Here is a 22,607-nt window from a genome sequence, read left to right as displayed (position 1 = left end):
ATTGAACACTTAATTAAATATTTTTGTGATTCTTAAATTACAACTTTGTACACTCACAACCCAAGAAAACCCCTCAGTATTGCCACTTATAAAAGCGTGAGGCTGCAGATACTCACTGGCAGTGCTCATCACGTTACGTCCCAGCGTGTTAGTGTTGTTGTCGCTGCTGCTTCGGCTCAGATTCATGTTGTTGGTGGCATTGGTACGAGACATGTTGGGCGCTCTGCGAACGAAAGACTCCATCAGGCTCGCCTCACGGGAGGATAAGTTGGGGACACTGGCACTGGAGCTCATGGGCGCTCCAGCGGCCAAAAGAGAGCTGACGGACAGCCGTGCGCTGGTGGCGGAGCACAAGGGCCTCGGGGACGCAGCATCCTTACTGGACGACTCCGACACGGAGCTGACGTCGGGCGAGCTGACGCTCACAATCCCCATAGAGATGGCCGTCGAATCGGCCGATTGTCTCAAAGCCCCATCGGGTCCCGGGGTCTTGCGCTCTCCACTTTCGTTTCCCGTGTCCGCCGTTAACGTGCTGGTGCTGGAGGCGGAGCCGGCTTCTGCTGAGGAAAGCACAACGATCGGTTCCTGTCCTTCTGCTCCCGGGGGTCCCGCGACGACTCCTACCTGCTCCATGAGGCTTTCGACCCTGCGCTCCACTCGGGTGGAGCCGAGGCTAATATCGCTGCTGCTGGCCACGCTACACACCGAACTGCTACTGCCCTTGCGACTGGAGGAACTGGCCCCCGCTGTGGAGGACGAGCCACCCTTGTCCGGACAGTTATTTTTCACCAGGCTGCTCCAAGACTGCGGTGTGCCTGCAACAGTGGATGAGACAGGTTTGGGTGACGGGGCTGATTCAGGGTCGTACCCTGGCGCAAGCTTGAGGTCAAACTTTCCTTCCGCACCCATACGATACGAGTTTGAGCCACCGGCATCCCAGGTGACATCAATCCAGCCTGAAAATGGGGTAGGGAGGAGGGAATATGTACGGGTGAGACCCAGCAAGAGAGCAGAGAGAGACAGCAGCAAGTCAAAGACAACAGCTTGACACTGGACCAGAAATGCGATGATAAAACAGGACTGTTTTGCGAGGTCACGTTACACTAAAACCAAATCTTTTACGACCGTCTACTGGAAAGTTAACCCTGGTCCAGGTGAAGCAGTGAAGAAACATGAAGCACAGAAAAATGACAAAAAGCAGTAGAATTTTGCAAATGCCAAGCTACAAAGCCACTTAGGAAAAAGAACAGAAGAATCGTTTCTGTCAGTGTAAAATATACTTGCAATGGAGTTCATTCGGAGCTTGCAAATTGTGACATCAACATGCACTTGGCTTGACTGATGGAGACAGGTTAAAAGGGGTGTTTTATACACTGAAATATGGTTGCCCAAAGAATTCAATAGCAACAGAGTGGATGCTTAAGATAATACAAGTACGACATTGAAAATGTTACCTGTTAAGTTGGGGGGGAGGGATAAAGGTTGCACTTCAAAATATCAAACGAATAAAAACAAAAAGTATGAAATGACAGTAGCAGATAGCAAGAAAATCGTTATCTAACACTTATAATAGACCTTGAAGGTGTGAAACAGGTTGATTCTTTAATATGCTTTACATCATATCATGCAGAATAAGAGCAAGAGAAAAGCACCATACAAGGAAGTAAATACAGGAAGAGAAACTGGTTTCAGATCAGCCCTATCAAATGTCTTTACCACAGCATATTTATTTTTAAATACACACAAGAGCATTTATTTAAAAGAAAACTACAATAGGAAGTGGCTGGTTTGAAAGCAGTCCTTCTCTGAAACATGCTGGGAAGTCCACTGTGATTTCAACTTCAGTTTGAACATCAATAACGGGTAACTCAGTCTCCCCCCTCACTTATCTGTTGTGATGGATTTGCTGGAGAAAGCTACTCGAGACATGCAAATGCACTTGATGTTCACAATTTGTTTCCCTTAAAATATTGAAGTACCACTGAACTCCATTGTGGACTGGCCAGTATAGTGGTTCGACGCTACCGCATAAGCATTACACATTGTGCTATCCTATACAAGCTACCACCGCACAAAGTTGACTCACCATTGTGGGCCTCCCCAGTCACCGTGCCTTCTCCCGCAGGATTGCCGTCCTGATCCCGCCACTTCCAGTCGATGCCACGTACCACTCGTGCCCCTGGAACAATGTACTTCATTACTTGAGAGCGAAAGAGTCGCCGCTGGCGTCTTAGGTTAGCTTCTGCCTCCTTTACGGCTTTACCTGAAATGCAGAACAAGCCCAAGTGAGATCGGTGAACAGGCAATGCGCCTTAACCAAAGAAATAGGACAATTATGCATGCTTGTTTGTCAAATAGCCTACTTTCAATTACTATACCACAAACAAATGTGCTGGTAAAAATACTATTTTGTTGATATCTGTAACACATAGGCATGGTCCGGTTACCAGTTTCAAGGTATACAGAGGATTTTAAGAGTCAAGGTTTCATAACCACTAACATTTTCTGTGATACCTTTCCCAGGTACACAAAATTAAAGAGTAACTAAACCCTTAACCAACTTTTTTTAGTTAATGATCTGTAAGAATGATGCTTTATTAGTGCTGTTCATTGATTTTAGTACTTTTTTGACATTTGGATATAAAGTGTTTCAATACTTCAATATATGGTGTAAAAACGTCTGAGTGCTGCCCTCTTCAGGTTGAACGGTGGCTACTGCAGTTAAATTTTCCTATTGGATGTTGGGTCCAAAAAGTAACTCGTGACGTAAGCAGGTTCAAGCTCACCACGCCCTTGTTACGATCTCACCACATGCTTGGTACAAGCTTAGTTCGTCCCCTTTATCTCCGTTGGGATCTGCCCACTTTTCTTGCATTTTTCAAATATTGCCAGGCTCTGTCCAGGGGTTTAGTTACGCTTTAAAGGATTAGTCAATTTTCTTAAAAAAAAATCCAGATAATTTACTCACCACCACCATGTCATCTAAAATGTTGATGTCTTTCTTTGTTTGGTCGAGAAGAAATTATGTTTTTAAGAAAATCATTCCAGGATTTCTCATTTTAATGGACCCTAACACTTAACAGTTTTAATGCAGTTTAAAATTGCAGTTTCAAAGGACTCTAACAATCTCAAACGAGGCATAAGGGTCTTATCTAGCAAAACAATTGTAATTTTTAGCAAGAAGAATAAAAAAGCACTTTTAAACCACAACTTATCGTCTTCCTCCGGTTGTGTGACGCGGCAGCGTGACCTCACATAATACATCATCACGTCAAGAGGTCACGTTTGACGCATGCAGAACTACGCCCCAGTTTTTACAAGTGTGAAGAAAGAGGACCGTTCCGACATTGTTGTATGTCGAATGATACTCATTAATGTCTTCGTTTAAAATGCTCCGCAAATGTGCGTTTCATATATGTAACACGTGACCTTCCGACATCATTACGCAATTACGTGAGGTCGCGCTGGCTCGTCACACAGCCGGAGGAAGACGAGAAGTTGTGGTTTAAGTGTCATATTTTTTTATTTTTCTTGCCAAAAGTGACAATCGTTTCGCTAGATAAGACCCTTATGCCTCGTCTGAAGTCCTTTGAAACTGCAATTTTAAACTGCATTAAAACTGTTAAGTTTTGGGGTCCATTAAAATGAGAAAAATCCTGGAATGTTTTCCTCAAAAAACAAAATTTCTTCTCGACTGAACAAAGAAAGACATCAACATTTTGGATGACATGGTGGTGAGTAAATTATCTGTTTTTTTTTAATCTGGACTAATCCTTTAATTTAAAGGCTTTATTTTTACCCGGCATACATGTTGTATGTTGCTTAAAAATAAAATGTATTGTGTCCATTTGAAACGGTTTTTTTTTGTGTGTGTTGCAATGGCAATACCCCAACATCGTGTTATTTTTGTTTAAGGTTATCGAAATTTCATACTGGCCCATGCCTAGTCTCACAATATTATTTTAATAATTGGAAACTGTGACTTCTATGGTACTTTATGTAATTACATTATTTACTTGTTCCAGTGGTTCCCAAACTGGGGGGCGTTGGGCAGATTTATGATTAAATTTAAAATTTCATAAATGCATTAAATTATCAAATTCTAAGGAAAATAAAGCTGACAACCAACAACACTACATTGTATCATTTAATATTTGTTTTATTCAAATTCTAAGTTTGAGATTGCTTTGTCCCTTTAATTTTCTTTGGGCGGCTGCGAAGGGATGAACCCTACATGCCAAAAAGTTGGATTTTGGTCATATAGTAAAAACTAAGTGGGTGTATTTGAGTGGGATAAAATTACACAATACTTTTGAAATGCAGATTTTTCTAGCTACCCACAGCATACTTCATGTCTAGTTTTGGATGTACTTTTGCAACTCAATATTTCGTTGTATCTTAAAAATCAGTGACACAATGATTCTGCTATATTGGTGCTTTGAAATCACATTTTCCATCTGAACAGAAAAATCTATGCAGTTGTGTCACCTCAATCAGATAAAATAGTATATTTTTGGATACCTAGACAGATACTATTTGCGCAAGCGTAAATATTTAAACTGACAAAAACCTTACTAAAAATGAAACTTAAAGGAATATTCCATTTTCTTAAAAGAAAAATCCAGATAATTTACTCACCACCATGTCATCCAAAATGTTGATGTCTTTCTTTGTTCAGTCCAGAAGAAATTATGTTTTTTGAGAAAAACATTGCAGGATTTTTCTCATTTTAATGGACTTTAATAGACACCAACAATTAATACTTAACTCAACACTTAACAGTTTTTTTCAACGGAGTTTCAAATGACTATAAACGATCCCAAACGAGGCATAAGGCTCTTATCTAGCGAAACGATTGTCATTTTTGACAAGAAAAATAAAAAATATCCACTTTTAAACCACAACTTCTCGTCTAGATCCGGTCGTGATGCGCCAACGTGACCCCACGCAATACGTCATGACGTCAAGAGGTCACAGAGGACGAACGCGAAACCCCGCCCCAGTGTTTACAAGTGTGTTTAAAGAGGACCGTTCCTAGGTTGTTGTATGTCAACTGATACTAATTAATGTCTTTGTGTCAGTTTATTGTTTAAAATGGTCCGCAAATTTGCGTTTTATATATGTAACACGTGACCTCCCTACATCACTACGCATTTATGTTAGGTTGCGCTGGACCGGACCTAGACGAAAAGTTGTGGTTTAAAAGAGCATATTTTTTATTTTTCTTGTCAAAAATGACAATGGTTTCGCTAGATAAGACCCTTATGCCTCATTTGGGATCGTTTATAGTCATTTGAAACTCCGTTGAAAAAAACTGTTAGGTGTTAAATGTTGGGCTCTATTAAAGTCCATTAAAATGAGAAAAATCCTGCAATGTTTTCCTCAAAAAACATAATTTCTTCTCAACTGAACAAAGAAAGACATCAACATTTTGGATGACATGGTGGTGAGTAAATTATCTGGATTTTTCTTTTAAGAAAATGGAATATTCCTTTAATATAAGAGAAGTAAATAATTTTAAAAGGTGCTCAATTACAAGTATTACAGATAAATCATTACTGGCACTTACCCAGCTGGTCCTCACACACGCCAGTAACGGTGCCATAGATCTCCAGACCAGACAGGGAGAGGTAGTGCGTTTGTCCGCTGGCATTCTTCCCCATCTGTTTAATACGAATGTGTCTCCATCCTTGCTTTTCATCTTTGGATGGATCCAGTGGCCATGTGGCTGTCGACCTAACAAAGCGAGTGTCATATTAGTGGTAGGCACAATACAGCATTAACGAAAAAAGCAACTGGCACAACCAAACAGTATATCCAGCAGCAAGTAAATAAACTCCTGAACGCAGATGAAACGCACATACCCTGGTTCATTAAGAGAACTGTCATCCACGTGCGTGTAGAGCGTCATCCAGTTCTGACCGTCTTTGGACACCTGAAACACCCAGTTGCGAAGAGCAGAGCGTCCATATCCACGGGCGTGACGAAGAGTGTAAGCAGAGGGAATGACCCATAGACCGAGGTCGATTGCAAACCAGGCGTTTTTATCATCGTTTGTGTGGCAATTGAGAGCAGAGCTGTCTCTGCTCAGGATGTCTTCAAGTCGGCCGTAAGGCAAGTTCCTGCCCTCGGAGGAGGTCACCACAACTAATCCATAAGCAGCAGGGTTTACCCATTCATACGCAGTTCTGCAGACAAACGCAAGAGGGTTAGAGTTAAGCATGTGTACACTCTAGGCTTGGGCGGTATCCAAATTTTGATACCATCAAACCGCCTCCCTATTTTACCCCGGTATACGGTATTACCGTGAATAATTATAAAATTATGACGTAATCAGACAGTGTCGCTATAATGTTGGCTTGTGCCTAAACCCTTCAGAAACTGAATACCAAACACTAATACTGAAACAATAACAAAATAACATGCACAACAATATTAACAACTTTTATTAGCAACAACTAGCAGTTTATAAAAAAGTTAAATACAAAAGGTCAAACAGAATTAACCAGTTGTTGGTTAAAAAAATTATCTCTAAATTAGGCTATTATAGTGGACTAAACGCGACTACAGTTAGCCATCTCATTCCAATTTCCAGGATATTTTTGTGTAAAGTGAACTCACACTAAATCCCTCACACTCAATATTTCGTAACTCGCCTGTTTGTACTTATAAACCAATAAAAACATTTGGCGCAAGGTCACGGCATTTGGGTTCTGACGCGAGGTCACGGCGTTTGGTTTTGTGCACTCACATTGCATCAAGCTAAAATTCAATCAAAGCAACAGTCTCAGACTTGAAGAAAATTGCTGAACATTTAAACCTATTTTCTGCACATTTCGCCATATTTTAATGAAATAAAGAAAGTCCTCCTTCTGTTAACTTATTTCTGCATATTCCAGCATATAAAATTAAAATATTTTTTGTTAAATCCAGCAATTAAATAATTAAAACGAAAGTCTTTCCTGGTTGTATTCCAAATTATTAACATTCACGTCTTTTAACAGTAAAGTGAATTTCGTTTTTGTATAAATTGTGTCTTAATTTTAATAAATGTTTTATCAACCAATTGCATGTATTTAATAAATTAAAAGCAAATATAGACAATATAATAACCGTGACATGGAGGCGCCGGCACGGCGCGTTCCCTTGCATTGCATTGTTAACTAGAACGCACAGACCTCATAAATGAATGAAACTCATACATTAGCATTAAATATCTTTGCTGCATTCTTTCTAAAACAGACAAGGGCTTTCTCGCGGCTCGCATCAGCAAAGCATTGCATCGTCCATGTTGCACTTAACAGAAGTTGACACTTGTCTTTTTGAAAAATGAAAAAGTAATAATAATTATACAAAAGAGTTGTTCTAGTCGTTACTAGAAGGCACAGAGTGAGTTAGACTTGCCTTGGCGGTGCGTCTTTATGCATTCTGAAGGTGCCTGTTTTATCGTGTTGCAGTCTATTGGCAACATTCCGCACAAGTTGGTTTTAGATTTGGAAATACATTACATCTACATTTCAGTGCTAACTGATAAGGTGATGATGATCATCATCTTTCTTTATTATTTTTAGCACTACCTCAAACTTAAGCGGCGTCTGTCATTTTCTTAAATAAGCCGCGGCAATGTTTCAAATGAGCTTCTAATAAGACAAACGCCTTTATTTTCCACGCGATCACCTTACCAAAACCATTTTGAAACTAAGGAGTCATTTGTCGTCCGATTGCATACAAGCAGCATACAAGCTCCGCGGCGACGCGTTTGCGGGAATGACGTTTCGGATGAGCCGGAGGCAGAGCAGCAGAGAGATGCGACAGAGTTGCGAAATTGCAGGCGCAGCTCGAAATGGCTGTTATTTCAAACAGCGTAACTTGTTTTAAACTAATCAGTTAATGGCTCGGTGGTCGGTGAAGAAAATTTTTAGTTTTCGCCATCCCTAATTTAATATTTAATCCTTGTCTGCTATATAAGTTCATTGTTTTTTTTAAATGCCGGTATGGCGGTATAGAAACTGATACCTTTGCTATTTTTAGATCCCGCGGTATACCATATTACCGTATTACCGCCCAAGCCTAGTACACTCACCTAAAGGATTATTAGGAACACCATACTAATACTGTGTTTGACCCCCTTTCACCTTCAGAACTGCCTTAATTCTATGTGGCATTGATTTAACAAGGTGCTGAAAGCATTCTTTAGAAATATTGGCCCATATTGATAGGATAGCATCTTTTTGTTGATGTAGATTTGTGGGATGCACATCCAGGGCACGAAGCACTCGTTCCACCACATCTCGAAGATGCTCTATTGGGTTGAGATCTGGTGACTGTGGGGGCCATTTTAGTACAGTGAACTCATTGTCATGTTCAAGAAACCAATTTGAAATGATTTGAGCTTTGTGACATGGTCCATTATCCTGTTGCAAGTAGCCATCAGAGGATGGGTACATGGTGGTCATAAAGGGATGGTCATGTTCAGAAACAATGCTCAGGTTGGTCGTGACATTTAAACGATGCCCAATTGGCACTAAGGGGCCTAAAGTGTGCCAAGAAAACATCCCCCACACCATTACACCACCAGCCTGCACAGTGGTAAGAAGGCATGATGGATCCATGTTCTCATTCTGTTTACGCCAAATTCTGAATTTACCATCTGAATGTCTCAACAGAAATTGAGACTCATCAGACCAGGCAACATTTTTCCAGTCTTCAACTGTCTAATTTTGGTGAGCTTGTGCAAATTGTAGCCTTTTTTCCCTATTTGTAGTGGAGATGAGTGGTACCCGGTGGGGTCTTCTACTGTGTAGCCCATCCGCCTCAAGAATGTGAGTGTTGTGGCTTCACAAATGCTTTGCTGCATACCTCAGTCTCTCAAACCTCAGTCTGCTGCATTGAAGCAACTGCCATGTAATTGGTTGATTAGATAATTGCATTAATGAGAAATTGAATAGGTGTTCCTAATAACCCTTTCTAATCACATCCTATTGTGAAACTTCTTGGTGAAAGATAAATGGATTCAATTTGCTGATTGCATTTAAATAATTGATGCTCTTCCAAAAGTCTAAAATAGGACAAAGTTGCTCACTTAGCATTGGTGCCAATCCAGTACACGATCCCGTTCTCATCAAAGTCATGCTGGTGTCTGAAGGTGAAGCTTTGGCCCTCCCTAAGCTTCCTAACAAAGATGAATGAGGACCTGTCAAAGTCATACCACTGCTTGGCCACCTGAGGAAAGAGACGAGGAAAACGTTATAACCTTTTCTCATAGGCAAACCAGAATATATTGAATAAAAAGAAATTGGAGTGAAAAGAAATTGTTGAGACCATTTTGAGAAGATACTGCTCCAGTGATTCGACCGTAGCGAGTGGCTCCATTTTGAGCATCCGGCCGGTGCGATCGATCAAAGCCGTTTCACCAGGAGCGCGCTCCAGTCGGAAACGCAACCTTCTAGTCAAAATCTAACACATATGAAAGATTTTATGATATAACATCATTCATAAGACAGATGCCACTAAATTTACAGCAAACAAGAGGATGCAAAAGAGACAATCACCTGTAAATTGTACGTTGAGCCAGGTGTGTCGTATAGGTGGAGAGGTAGCCGCTCTATTGATTCTAACACTGCTATCAGTTTGCGAATTAAGGCAACTGCGGGTCGGCTAAAAAAACAAAACAGGGACAATTATGTTAGCAAAATAAATGACAAAATAAACAAACATAAAAAATAGGCGAGTTTACCTTTCATCGTCTTCATTTTCAGTAAACGCAGTCTTGAACACATTTATTCTTTCCATCAAAGGCTTACAGTCATGTTTCACATCTAGTTCAACACTCTGCGAGCAAAGTAACAATAATATAAACAAAAAAATATAGTAACAATAAAAGTTGAAGAAACATTTACGATGTGACTTACATTGCTGAGGACAGTAAACAGTGCTTGCACGAGGCCACTGCTGCACATTTCATAGGGAGAAATTGTGTTCTCATCCTTGAGAACGACAATTAAATTTTCAAGAGCCGTTTTCATGAGGTCTCGCCACGTGTTTTCCCCCTCAATGCACTGTTGAAATTCAATAACAGTGATGAAGCATACGAGACACTTTACTAGCATGGGTTAGTTGAGTTACTGAGCATCGCTTTACCTGTCTGTTAGTATGCAACTCCCAGGCAGACTCCAGCTGTGTGGCAATGTTTCTCAAAGTGACCACGACGCCTCTTGGCATGCTCTCCACAGCCTTAAAGTGATCATCGTATAGATCTCTAGCCATGGTTTTGACCTACAAACAAAGTGTATTACAGTCAATTAAAGGAATAGTCTACTCATTTTCAATATTAAAATATGTTATTACCTTAACTAAGAATTGTTGATACATCCCTCTATGATCTGTGTGCGTGCACGTAAGAGCTGGAGCGCGCTGCGACGCTTCGATAGCATTTAGCTTAACCCCATTCATTCAATGGTACCATTTAGAGATAAAGTTAAAAGTGACCAAACACAACAACGTTTTTCCTATTTAAGACGAGTAGTTATACGAGCAAGTTTGGTGGTACAAAATAAAACATAGCGCTTTTTTAAGCGGATTTAAAAGAGGAACTATATTTTATGGCGTAATAGCACTTATGGGAGTACTTCGACTCGGCGCAGTAACACCCTCCCTCTCCCATTATGAGAGGGAGAAGGGGAGCGGACTTTTCAGGCGAGTCCAAGTACTCCCAAAAGTGCTATTACGCCATAAAATATAGTTCCTCTTTTAAATCCGCTTAAAAAAGCGCTACGTTTCATTTTGTACCACCAAACTTGCTCGTATAACTACTCATCTTAAATAGGAAAAACGTTGATGTGTTTGGTCACTTCTAACTTTATCTCTAAATGGTACCATTGAATGAATGGGGCTAAGCTAAATGCTATCGAAGCGTCGCAGCGCGCTCCAGCTCTTACGTGCACGCACACAGATGATAGAGGGATGTATCAACAATTCTTAGTTAAGGTAATAACATATTTTAATATTGAAAATGAGTAGACTATTCCATTAACACAGTAATTATTAGGCATGGTACAACAGTTCTTTTTGGTTCTCAAATCTGATTGGCTGAGAGGATTTTCCAGCCATGCAATATTCCCCTAGTATCATCACAGGAAATGAATATTCATAATCACATACCTTCTGTTTAGTTTTTTCCAATTTGGATTTGAGCTTTCTTCCTCGTTTACCAGTCCAGCCAGTAACAAACTCAGACCCTGTTTAAAAATAAATCAATAAAAGCAAAATTAAATGACATATGCGACAGACAAGCAGCTGATTTTAAACAAATCAGAATTCAATGTTCCCTACTTTTACCTAGAGATGTTTCTGCAGTGAAAGAGTGTTTAGTGCCTCGGTTTGATTCAAACACAAAGCCTGGTAGGTCTTCCTTGAGGATGGTGGCCTGTTGACCATCCGAGTTGTGGATGGCAATCTCACCCTCTTTCAAACAGGTAAGGGACCAGTTGCCCACTGTGAGTTTGGTTGGACCTTGTGTGGACAAGATGGGCTGGCTAGCAGTCACTGGTTTGACTTGACTCCTAGCACGCTGCAGCTTCTCCAAAAACTCACTTCTGCTTTCTAAAGAAGAAAGGTTAAGAAACCATTAGCTTGTATAGCTAACCAGAGCATTAAAGGCCAACCCTAAAGATTTAAGTAGTGTACTAAACGCAGAAGACATAAGTTTTTACTTTTCCTTTAGCTTAAATGATAGATGCAGAGTTTAGATTAATGCAGGACAAGGCCTTAAGTTATATTAAAGTACATTTAAGTAGTTTTAACAAAAAAACAATACTTGTGTGTATTAAGGCAGCTAAAACATGCAATTTAGTCTGGGACTAAGATAAGCCCTGTTCCCTTAGTGATAAAATGTAACACTTAAAATGTCACTTTTTGGGTTAGTGTGTCTGCCAAATGGATAAACATAATATATGCTGAAAGTTGTAATGTAGACCTACAGTGACAATTAAGCACAGTTTAAGCAGTGTCAAGACCATAATTAAATGCTTAACAGGGAACCGAGAAGGTGTGGTTGAATGGTTTGTGGTTGACCAAAAAGCTAGTTATTTTTATTTAGTGCCTCAAAACAGTACAATAGCATGTCAACGGGGCTTAAACATGCAAAGTGTGAGAACAACCCAAAAAGATAACTGGATTTCAGATCCATCTGTTTGGAGGAAACGTACCAGAGCTATCAGATCCACCCTCAGGGCTTCCACTGGAGTACATGGTGGCCAGTTTACCATCCAAGATAAAGCGAAACCAACCATTGCTGCCATTGGAGAGCTCCAAAGCAGCTGCATCACTCCAGATATAAAGACAGTCCCTGCCTCTAATGATGGACCAGTCTCTCCAATGGTAGGGCTTTCCTTGCTGGATCTCTTTGGCATCCTCTTGTGGTTCATCATCCTGAGAAATGGACATGGATTAACAAAATCATACCAAAATAATTCATTTGGTGTAAATCCTGTAATTCAGTCGGCAATGCAAACTTTTCAGACACACACAAAAAACATTAAAGGAATAGTCTACTCATTTTCAATATTAAAATATGTTATTACCTTAACTAAGAATTGTTGATACATCCCTCTATCATCTGTGTGCGTGCACGTAAGCGCTGGAGCGCGCTGCGACGCTTCGATAGCATTTAGCTTAGGCCCATTCATTCAATGGTACCATTTAGAGATAAAGTTAGAAGTGACCAAACACATCAACGTTTTTCCTATTTAAGACGAGTAGTTATACGAGCAAGTTTGGTGGTACAAAATAAAACGTAGCGCTTTTCTGAGCGGATTTAAAAGAGGAACTATATTGTATGGCGTAATAGCACTTTTGGGAGTACTTCGACTCGCCTGAAAAGTCCGCTCCCCTTCTCACTCTCATAATGGGAGAGAGGGAGGGTGTTACTGCGCCGAGTCGAAGTACTCTCAAAAGTGCTATTACGCCATAAAATGTAGCTCCTCTGTGCTCTGTCTGAGGAACTACTTTGTTTGGCGGAAGAGTAATATTTCTACTAATATAATTACAACTTATTTGTGTTTTATTTTGTGAAACCCTGCTATGCATATGATGTAACCGTTTTATAAACGCAATAAACCCCGCAAAGCAGTGGGGTTACAGTGCATTTTATAACAGATAAGGGGGTTTACAACGCCCCTTAGCTGTTATAAAATGCACTGGTAACCCACTGCTTCTTGGGGTTTATTGCTTTATTAAAATATCATTTTATTTCTAATTTCTAAATGTTCATTTTAATGCGTTTTTGTAATATTTGTCTTGACATGTGCTGACAACAGCTCTGTTTTCTAAATAATCTTTGACAAATGATGTAAAAATGTATGTAAAAAATTTTACACTAAACTAGACGATTACATTATTTCACATTTTTTTATGAACATATTTATATTTTCATTTTTCAAAAATACTAGTTACTCCAATTGACAAAGACCGGTTACACCACATTGACATTTTGCAATTACCCCCAAAATATTTTTTCAAAATGAAACAAAACCAGAAATTTTAACCCTTTCACATTAAATTGAACCATACGGACACAAAATAATTTACGTCACGTCATTGACCCACCTAACTAAAAACAATACTAGTGTGCATAGAGACAAAAAAAATTGGCACTGATATATGTTAAGTAATGTCAAGGCAAGTTGTTTTCAAATTAGCAGCTCAAAGATGTAATTTACTCTGGGTCTAGGCTAAGCCCCATCCAAAAAAAACTGCCCCTTAGACATTTCAAGTGAGCAAGTCTGACCTTCTCAGGCTTGGCCTCCTCTTCGTTTTCATCATCTGACGTGGGTCCTGCCAGAGTGGAAACCTTATTAATGACACCCAGCCTGGCCAGCTGGTCTAAAAACACGTCACCTCCCTTATCCACCAGATCCCTAATGATCTGTAGTGCCAGCAGGTGACCGTCATCATCATCCTGTGAAAGCCAAGTAGAGGTCATTGAGAATTAACCATCAACCAACGAATATGAAAATCTATCTGCCATGTGGACTGCGAGAAAAAAATCTGACCTCCTGATCCAGAACGGTTGCAGTGATCTCCACAAGCACAGTGGGCAAGTTGTGTCCAGCATCAGAGTCACACACCTCCTTTAAGAGAACTTCAGAACTGTAGTGCACCATCTTCCTTATCAGAGCTAAACTAGCTTTCCTGTGAAAGGAGGGTGATACATCAAAATATGGTTAACTAAAAAGCAATAACATATACAAGGTTAGTGTTACATTATTACTTTAAGTTCAGTTCAGTTACCTTATTGAAGGCAGCATGGTTTGCTGAAAGGTCTGTGCAAATACTGGAAGCAGCCTTTTCAGGTAGATAGGCGCCATCTCAGGGTCACCTTTTGGCTCACTGCCCTCCTCCTCTTCTTTATTTACATCCTTCTTTTTCTTCTCATCCCCCTTGTTGACAGGGCACATCCAGTCTCCTAAACCACACACCATAGCAAGCACATTAAAATCTTTCAATTACCCAAATCCAAAATGAAATTAATGGCGAGTGAATGCATTAAAGCTGAAATTTGTCGCCAGACGGAATTGAAAATCTAAAGAAATCCATTGTAGCCCACAACCACATACTGTGCAGACACATTTTAGGGAAAATCAATCTACAAATAGCAAATTAACTTAGGGTAGCACCTTAACACGCCAAAACAAACAACTTTCTGAAATAAAACTTTGAGCGATACAGCTCATTAACTATAATAACAGGAAAAAGCTGATAGACCCACCAGGAGACTGAAGAATTGCTACGACCTCGCTGTGACCCCTCTCTCTAGCTTTGTCCAATGGAGTTTTCCCATCTTCATCCCTCAGGTCAGGGTTAGCCCCATGGCGCAATAAAGTCTAGTTTAAAAACCATTAATATTAACATTCAAAATGCAATAAAAGCTTCATTTAAATCACAAAGACGTTCGCATCAAATGCCTTACCTTGGCTACTTGTGGTCTGCCAAAACAGGCAGCATAGTGCAGTGAGGATGACCTCTGACCTCTGTTGACATCAGCACCTCTCTCGCAGAGAAACTCCACCTTAACCAGACCAGAAGCAGTGTAAGATTTCACATCCCCAAAAGAATACTACTGATCTGTTGTGCTGACCGAGTCCCTCTCACTTACAACAAGCCCTCCACAGACCAAGAGGGTCAAGAAAACGAGGTCGTATTAATTTTCATTATGCATGGCATTCAAAACACCGCTGCTGGTAGAAAGTCAGTCAGCATTACAATCTAATGGGTCTCTTATTGCACAATGTTTTGTCCTACTTTAAAAGTCATCTGTTTGCTCACGCTGTTGCTCCATTATCAATGAGTCACCCTGTCTAAAGGGGACATAATAAACAACCGCACAATGCCAGACGTTACAAAATATCTCACCATCTCTTGTGTTCCAAATGCAGAGGCCCAGTTTAAGAGTGTCTGACCTACATCATCCATGAAATTCACTTCAAATGCTTAGAAAAAAGAAAAAGAATGGATGTGTCATCAAAACAACATTCATCGAAGTAACATTAAATTCAAAACTTTTTAAAAAGCTTACCACCGGTGTCAATGGCATCAATAAGAGCGTCCGTGTCTTTGCTGCGTATACAGTCGATAAGCTGTCGGTGAGAACGTTCTCCGGAACTATCGAGACGCCGCAGACCTGGGATACGGCCGGTGGAACCCGCAGTCGATTTGGGCAAAGCCTTGCGGCCCTCGAATAGCAGCACCAGAAGCAAGTCCACCAGCCGCATGGTGTCCAGTACGCAGCGCTCGTCCCCCTGCAGGGCGCTCTCCATAGAGTCGGGTAGCTCGGAGCGCAGAAGATCCTAAGGACAAGAGATGACGCAGGCGTAAATCTTTAATCACATATGAAACCCATGTAGGTACAATGTTTTGGTCTTAAGGTACTTAAAGGTAATCGAATTTCAGTTTTTACATTTATTAAAGACTTATTTATCAGAAAAAACGCAGCAAGTATTTATCATATACCTGACACTGGACCACAAATCACACGGGTATATTTGTACCAGTGTCTGGGTCATAATTATCGATTTTTCTTTTTTACCAAAATCATTAGGTTATGTAAAGATTGTAAAATCATTGTAGACCAAAACTTTATTTTTAACTTTATTTGGTGGATGCAGTTGCTAACGACTTAATTTGGACAACTTTAATTATTTTGAATAAATAAAAACGAAGCGTATTTATCAAATGATTTATAAATCAAATTTTTTTGTGATCGGTTTTGTGGTCGAGGGTCACGTATAACATACATTTGACAAACTATCTAACAGCCTCTACTAGTCTACCTATGGGGTGAAGAAGATGATTATGTATTGTTCCTGATTTTCATTAGTATAAATTATTTCATTTGCACAAGACATCTCTGTTGACCACCTACTAAAAAGCGATTAATTATTTTAATAATTTGTAGTAAGCTTTTCTTTAAAAAAATCCAGATAATTTACTCCCCACCATGTCATCCAAAATGTTGATGTCTCTCTTTGTTCAGTCAAGAAGAAATTATGTTTTTTGAAGAAAACATTGCAGGGTTTTTCTCATTTTAATTGACTTTAATGAACACCAACACATAACAGTTTTAATGTAGCTTAAAATTGCAGTTTCAACGGACTCTAAACGATCCCAAACGAGGCATAAGGGTCTTATCAAGCGAAATGATCGTCATTTTTGACAAGAAAAATAAAAAATATGCACTTTTAAACCACAACTAGTCTATCTTCGATCCTATGACGTGCCAGCACGACCTCATGCAATACGTCATCACGTCAAGAGGTCACGGATGTGAAACTACGCCCCAGTGTTTACAAGTGTGGAGAAAGAGGACCGTTCCGACATTGTTGTATGTCGAATGATACTAATTACTGTCTTTGTGTCAGTTTATTGTTTAAAATGGTCCACAAATGTGCATTTCATATATGTAACACGTGACCTATCCACGGTATTACACAATTACGTGTGGCCGCACTGGCGCGTCACAGGACCGGAGGAAGATGAGAAGTTGTGTTTTTTTTAAATCGTCACCATGTGGTAAAGTTCTTAGAAATACTGAAGAAACCCACAGTACTTGCGACATCATACTCCGAATATATCTTACATGTGTAACAAGCGGTGAGCCTCTGCAAAGTGTGGACAAAAGACTGACGATGGTGGACACTTGGTTGCTCAGTTTGGAGTCGGCGGCAGATGGAGCAGCTCCACTGGAGGTTCTGCCAGGTTTGCAGGTGGAGGAGGGTCCAGATGCCGTTCCTCCTGCTGCTGCCATACGGGACAGCAGCTCTTCTGTAAGCCCGTGCTTAGCTAGCGGTGCTGGGTCAACCCCACGGCGCGTAAACCTGTCCGCCAGTGAAGCAAAGCAGCGCAGCGCTCCGTCAGACACCTGTGGATCACATTGGGGCAATATTTATTATTTAATGATGCAAGATTTGTAAATATTTAATCATACAAAACAAATAGCACTTAAAGGGATAGTTCAACCAAAAATAAAAATTCTGTTATCATTTAATCTACCTCATGTTGTTATAAACAGATGAGGGGCACCATTCACGTCCATAGTATTAGTTTTTCCCCACCATGGAAGTCAATGGTGCTCCTGATCTGCTTTGTTACAAACATTCTTCAAAATATCTTCCTTGTGTTTAGCAATACAAAAAGTGACAGAATTTCCATTTTTTTATCATTTGCATGACTTTTATGGAGCTTTGTGTCCTTTTTGGTTATAGTAACATTTATTATGTGGTAAATCTTGCTCATGTAGTACCTGATGGTCTTCATGTTTGAGTAAACTAGAGAGGGACTCCACGCATGTCTCGAGGGAAGAGTCCTGCGGCTCCATCTTACTACACAGACGAGAAACTACTGCCATGGCGGAGTGCAAAGTGTCTTTGTGCACCAGATGACCACTGTCCCTTATGAAGCTCAGCACACAGTTTAGTCCCCCGGCTTCAAATACCGCTCCAGACTCCCGAGTACAGATCAGCTCCAGAACCTGATGACAACAAATTCATGATTTAAAAACAACAGCACTAGTTTGTACTTTAGTTTTTTCACTGAGCATTTTTTGTAACTGGAACCAAAGATTTAATAATGTTCAAATAAACAATTGTAACATGAAGAGACATAAACATCACAGCTTTAAAGGAAAACACCACAGTTTTTCAATATTTTACTATGTTCTTACCTCAACTTAGATGATTTAATACCTATCTTTTTTCAATGCGTGGACTTTTAATCTTTGTAGAGCGCTTCTTGAATGTGTTAGCATTTAGCCTAGCCCCATTCATTCCTATGGCTCCAAACAAACCTTTAATTTTGTGCCACCATACTTACTCGTGTAACTACTCATGTAACAGTCTTTAAATAGGGAAAACATGGAAGTGTTTGGTGTCTTCTAAATTCATCCCTGTTTGGAGCCATAGGAATGAATGGGGCTAGGCTAAAAGCTAACTCATTCACAATGTGCTGTACATAGATTAAAAGTGCACGCATTGAAAAAAAATAGGTATGTATTAATTCGTCTAAGCTGAGGTAAGAACATAATAAAATGTTGAAAAACGGTGCTGTTTTCCTTTAAATGGCAAATTAGTCCATAAAACAATCCTAGACGCACTTGTAATTAGGATAAACTGAGTTCAGCAATCAATATGGAGTTGCTTACCTTAACACACTGTTCAGCCAGATCTCTGCTGGTCCTGTTGTTGAGCTCCACAACCACCAGTCGGTTACACAGGGCCTTGATGGCTCCATCTACTCCCACAATCCTGCGGGTACATTCGGCAGACACATCCAAATAGTAGGTGATGGCCCTGGCTGTCACTTCCAGCACATTATCTGGTGCACTCTCATCCAGAAAGATCTTACAAAGAGCTGGAAGAAATGTCCGCGGAGGACACCTGGGGTAGACGGACAGCAGAAACAAGTTTTATGAATAATTGTATAGTACTGGAGAAAACGGACACAAGGGGTGCACAATATGAAAGATAACATGATGCTAATATGCAATCCAACAAAGCTACAACATGAAGGATAATTTGACGGTAATATGAAACACGATCTATTCTTAAAAAAAGCTAAAAACATTGACTAAATAAACTTCAGTGAAAAAGTTTCCATTTAATTTCTTTGGCAATGTTAGTTATGTATTGTCGATCATTGATGTTGACTATTGAAGGGTTACCACAGACATAAAATTAATGTTTGAAAGGTCAATGAAGAACTCAACTGAATTAAAAAAACATCCAATCTTATAAATGGCAATCAATTAAGCCTACTATTTGAAATAAACAATTAAAATCAAACTTTGATGTTCCTACTCTCAATAAGTTTATAAAACTTCAGCATGGATTTCACAAACAAGGTCACATTTCTTAAAGGGATAGTTCAGCCAAAAATAATATTAAACCTAGATTTACGCACCCCCTAGCTGTCCGAGATGCATATGTCCATCATTTTTCAGACAAACACATTTTCAGTTTTTTTTAGAAAATGTTTTAGATTTTTCAGTTAATCAAGTGTAAAGTTACGGGGTCCACATTCTTCAAGTCCAAAAAATGTGCATCCATCCTTCACGAAATAAATCCAAATGGCTCCACGCTGATAAACAAAGGCCTTCTGAGGGTGACCCGTGCGGTGTTGTTGTAGAAATATCCGAATTTAAAAATGTATATATGAAAATAACTAGCTTCCAATAACGCCGCCATTTTAGTCGAGTCCACATTTAAAGCAACACCAAAGAGGTTTTTTTACCTTAAAATAACGCTTCCAAAACAGTTTCAGTCGTTCATCCACTTTAAACAGGGTGAACAGCACTTTCACATTCGCTTTGCAGCCCTCTATCGGCCAAAACCGCACTAAAGAAGTTTCCAACCGTCGGGTAGCGGTCCTGTAGTCCGAGTGAATACTACAAAAACTTGCTTTACGGCAGACCTACAATCCAATCAGAGCCAGCTATGCCTCAGTATTTATGACAGTGGGTAATGGACAATTACGCTTCTAACCTGTAGGGGGAGCAAAGAGCCAAAACTCTTTGGTGTTGCTTTAAGATGAGAGCGTACGCAGTTTACGGAGGTTTCTTGGCTCCTGCTCTGTGCCCCCGCCCCTCCGAATTTGTCATACGGCACTACACTGATATTCTGTCCTGAATACAGACGAGTCTAAGATGGCGGCGATACTGGAAGCTGGTTTTTTAGTTTATAAAGTTTTAAATGCGGACATTTCTGCAACAAAACGGCACGGATTACCCTCAGAAGGCCTTCGTTTATCATCATGGAGCCTTTTGGATTTATTTTGTGAAGGATGGATGCACATTTTTTGGAATTCAAGGACATGAACCCCGTAATTTTACATTTGATTAATTGAAAGATTAAAAACATTTTCTAAAATAACTAAAAATGAGTTGGTGAAAAACGATGGACATATGCATCTCGGACAGCTTGGGGTGAGTTAATCATGAGTTTAATATCATTTTTGGCCAAACTATCCCTTTAAAAATGCAATTTATCCTACCAGCACACATCACAATAACATAATACAAACACTTCTTTTGCTTCTTTTCAACACATCAGAACTAGCTACAGATCTGGGTTTTCACTTACGTTTCGAAGCAGCGGTCGACGTTGTCCGACATGAGCAAAAGCATGCATAGCTGCTCCAGGGCGATGAGCTGCATATCGCGCTCATCACCCTGTCCCATCTGCAGCCACTCCAGCAATGTGTCCGGATCCACGTCCGCCATCACGCCTGGCTTCCCTTTCCACCCAACACCCGGTCACAGGCCCAACTGGGGACACATCCGCCAGTAGCAGGAGAGAAATAAACGGGGGCAGTCACTGATCCTCTTGTTGTGTCATTAAGTCTTCACCTTTATCAAAAATGAAATAAAATCTGGGATATGACAAGAGTTAACGGCGCGCAAAATCCTCTGTGATGTTGCCTGAGGCATTAACCAATGCTTTCTTCTATTTGTTTGATGTGTCTTTGGCTTTGAACGGCCAACAAACTTGAGTAATTTAATAAAACTCTCTGAGTAATTAGAGAATGGGTGGAGCGGATTAAGATTTAGGCATTGTAATTGGAGTAAAACAGACAATAAACGTGATGAACGGCTGTCTGTAATTGGAGAACTGAAAGAAATTGCTGTTATTAGCTGATTAGTAAGCTTGGCCAACAGCGGTTTGCATGATGAATAGCTCATCTATTACTCACACAGTAGAGGCCAAACAGCGCGGCTGTTTACTGAAACATACAAGGTAACGCATGCTGACAAAACAAGTACAGTTTCCCTGTTTTGAAAAAGCAAGGCAGGAGAAACCGAGCCAAACTTGAGCATAAACCAGAGTTGTTTGAAATTGCAAACGTCTGTCCTTTATTATACTCTGGGTAGCTTTACAAAGGCTTCAGATCCACCATCTTCTTAGAGACTAACTGGGACATCCACTTAACAACAGATTAAGTGACTAACTTGATTCAGGAAGAATGTCCTGTTAACTTGACATTGAAAGCAGCTGTTTGACTCGAATCAACATAATTTGCCAAAAGAAGAAGTTGGAAAAAATGTACAAAACACACAAACCTTAAAGGAAACATCAAAATTAAAATTAGCCCATATTTTACTCACCCTCAAGTCAACCTAGGTGTATTACTTTCCTCTTTCAACCAAACACAATCAGAGTTATATTCTTTCTTTCTTTCTTTCTTTCTTTTTTAACGCCATACCAGCTTCTAAGGCACTATTCATGGCGAGAATAAAGTATAATTAAATTAAAGGAAGATTAAAAAGATGTTTCAAATTTATTTCCTCTAGAAATCTTGAAAACCATATTTGGGCGCACTTGATTAAAAACATTTTCAAAAGTATCAACAGAGTAAAAACGGTTTCAGAGTTATATTAAAAAATGTGTCATGTTTATAACGGCACTGGATAGTGCCCCATTTTTAAAGCAGCAAAATGACCATCCTTTAAAAACTAGCCTGACTAGTGATAGGCCAATATATTGCAGATGCCAATATATAAACCGATATTTTTTTCCCCCCGGTATCAGTCGTTAAATCTTTTCAATTGGCCAGTAAATTTCTCTATTACTTAAATTTGTTGTTTGGCTTTACATTGAGTGACTTTCATTACGAAGACGGACAGACAGTAAAACGACCAATAATTAGTCTTTTTAACACACAACACCACACTAGTTCAACACACTTATCCAAACAGTAACGCGAGATGCCAGATCCACATTAATAATAAATTTAAATATGTTTTCATAAATGTTATGCATAACAACGTTTATTTAGTTCACTAATTTTCTGTTTGTCACATTTACTGTAATAACATTTGTGTTATATCAACCAATCGGCCATACAGCTTTCTTAATATCGGGCATAAAAAAAAAACTCATATCGGTCGACCACTAAGCCTGACCTCAACGATTTCGTGTACACGTGTACGGCCGTAGCTTATAAAGTAAAAAAAAAAGTTTTCTTACAAAAAACACTTCACCCCAGAAGACATTTAATAATTGTATGGATTCTTTTTTTTTTAGGATGGTTGAGCCTTTTGGAGCTTTAAAAATGGGGCA

The 22,607-nt window shown here is 39.8% G+C and overlaps 1 protein-coding gene across 1 annotated transcript in view; it reads right to left on the bottom strand.

Annotated features, from left to right (window-relative positions):
- LOC141363339 (E3 ubiquitin-protein ligase HECTD1-like) overlaps window positions 1-22,607 on the bottom strand; it is a gene marked incomplete at its 3' end in the record, with an annotated part of 32,592 nt that overhangs the window by 7,898 nt on the left and 2,087 nt on the right. Inside the window, exons 2-25 of the mRNA XM_073865978.1 lie at window positions 20,631-20,896; window positions 18,695-18,929; window positions 17,798-18,025; window positions 17,135-17,416; window positions 15,575-15,845; window positions 15,412-15,488; window positions 14,969-15,067; window positions 14,768-14,882; window positions 14,290-14,464; window positions 14,052-14,190; window positions 13,787-13,957; window positions 12,207-12,429; window positions 11,338-11,601; window positions 11,161-11,237; window positions 10,141-10,275; window positions 9,912-10,058; window positions 9,737-9,831; window positions 9,552-9,657; window positions 9,322-9,456; window positions 9,083-9,222; window positions 5,865-6,188; window positions 5,570-5,736; window positions 2,087-2,263; window positions 117-956 (exon numbers count right to left, since the gene is read on the bottom strand). Coding sequence (XP_073722079.1) covers window positions 117-956; window positions 2,087-2,263; window positions 5,570-5,736; window positions 5,865-6,188; window positions 9,083-9,222; window positions 9,322-9,456; window positions 9,552-9,657; window positions 9,737-9,831; window positions 9,912-10,058; window positions 10,141-10,275; window positions 11,161-11,237; window positions 11,338-11,601; window positions 12,207-12,429; window positions 13,787-13,957; window positions 14,052-14,190; window positions 14,290-14,464; window positions 14,768-14,882; window positions 14,969-15,067; window positions 15,412-15,488; window positions 15,575-15,845; window positions 17,135-17,416; window positions 17,798-18,025; window positions 18,695-18,929; window positions 20,631-20,770 — 4,762 coding nt within the window. The remainder of the gene's footprint in view (window positions 1-116; window positions 957-2,086; window positions 2,264-5,569; window positions 5,737-5,864; window positions 6,189-9,082; window positions 9,223-9,321; window positions 9,457-9,551; window positions 9,658-9,736; window positions 9,832-9,911; window positions 10,059-10,140; window positions 10,276-11,160; window positions 11,238-11,337; window positions 11,602-12,206; window positions 12,430-13,786; window positions 13,958-14,051; window positions 14,191-14,289; window positions 14,465-14,767; window positions 14,883-14,968; window positions 15,068-15,411; window positions 15,489-15,574; window positions 15,846-17,134; window positions 17,417-17,797; window positions 18,026-18,694; window positions 18,930-20,630; window positions 20,897-22,607) is intronic.

This window comes from Misgurnus anguillicaudatus, unplaced genomic scaffold, assembly GCF_027580225.2.
Source record: "Misgurnus anguillicaudatus unplaced genomic scaffold, ASM2758022v2 HiC_scaffold_34, whole genome shotgun sequence".
Lineage (NCBI taxonomy): Eukaryota > Metazoa > Chordata > Actinopteri > Cypriniformes > Cobitidae > Misgurnus > Misgurnus anguillicaudatus.
This window is presented reverse-complemented; position numbering and strand designations above follow the sequence as displayed.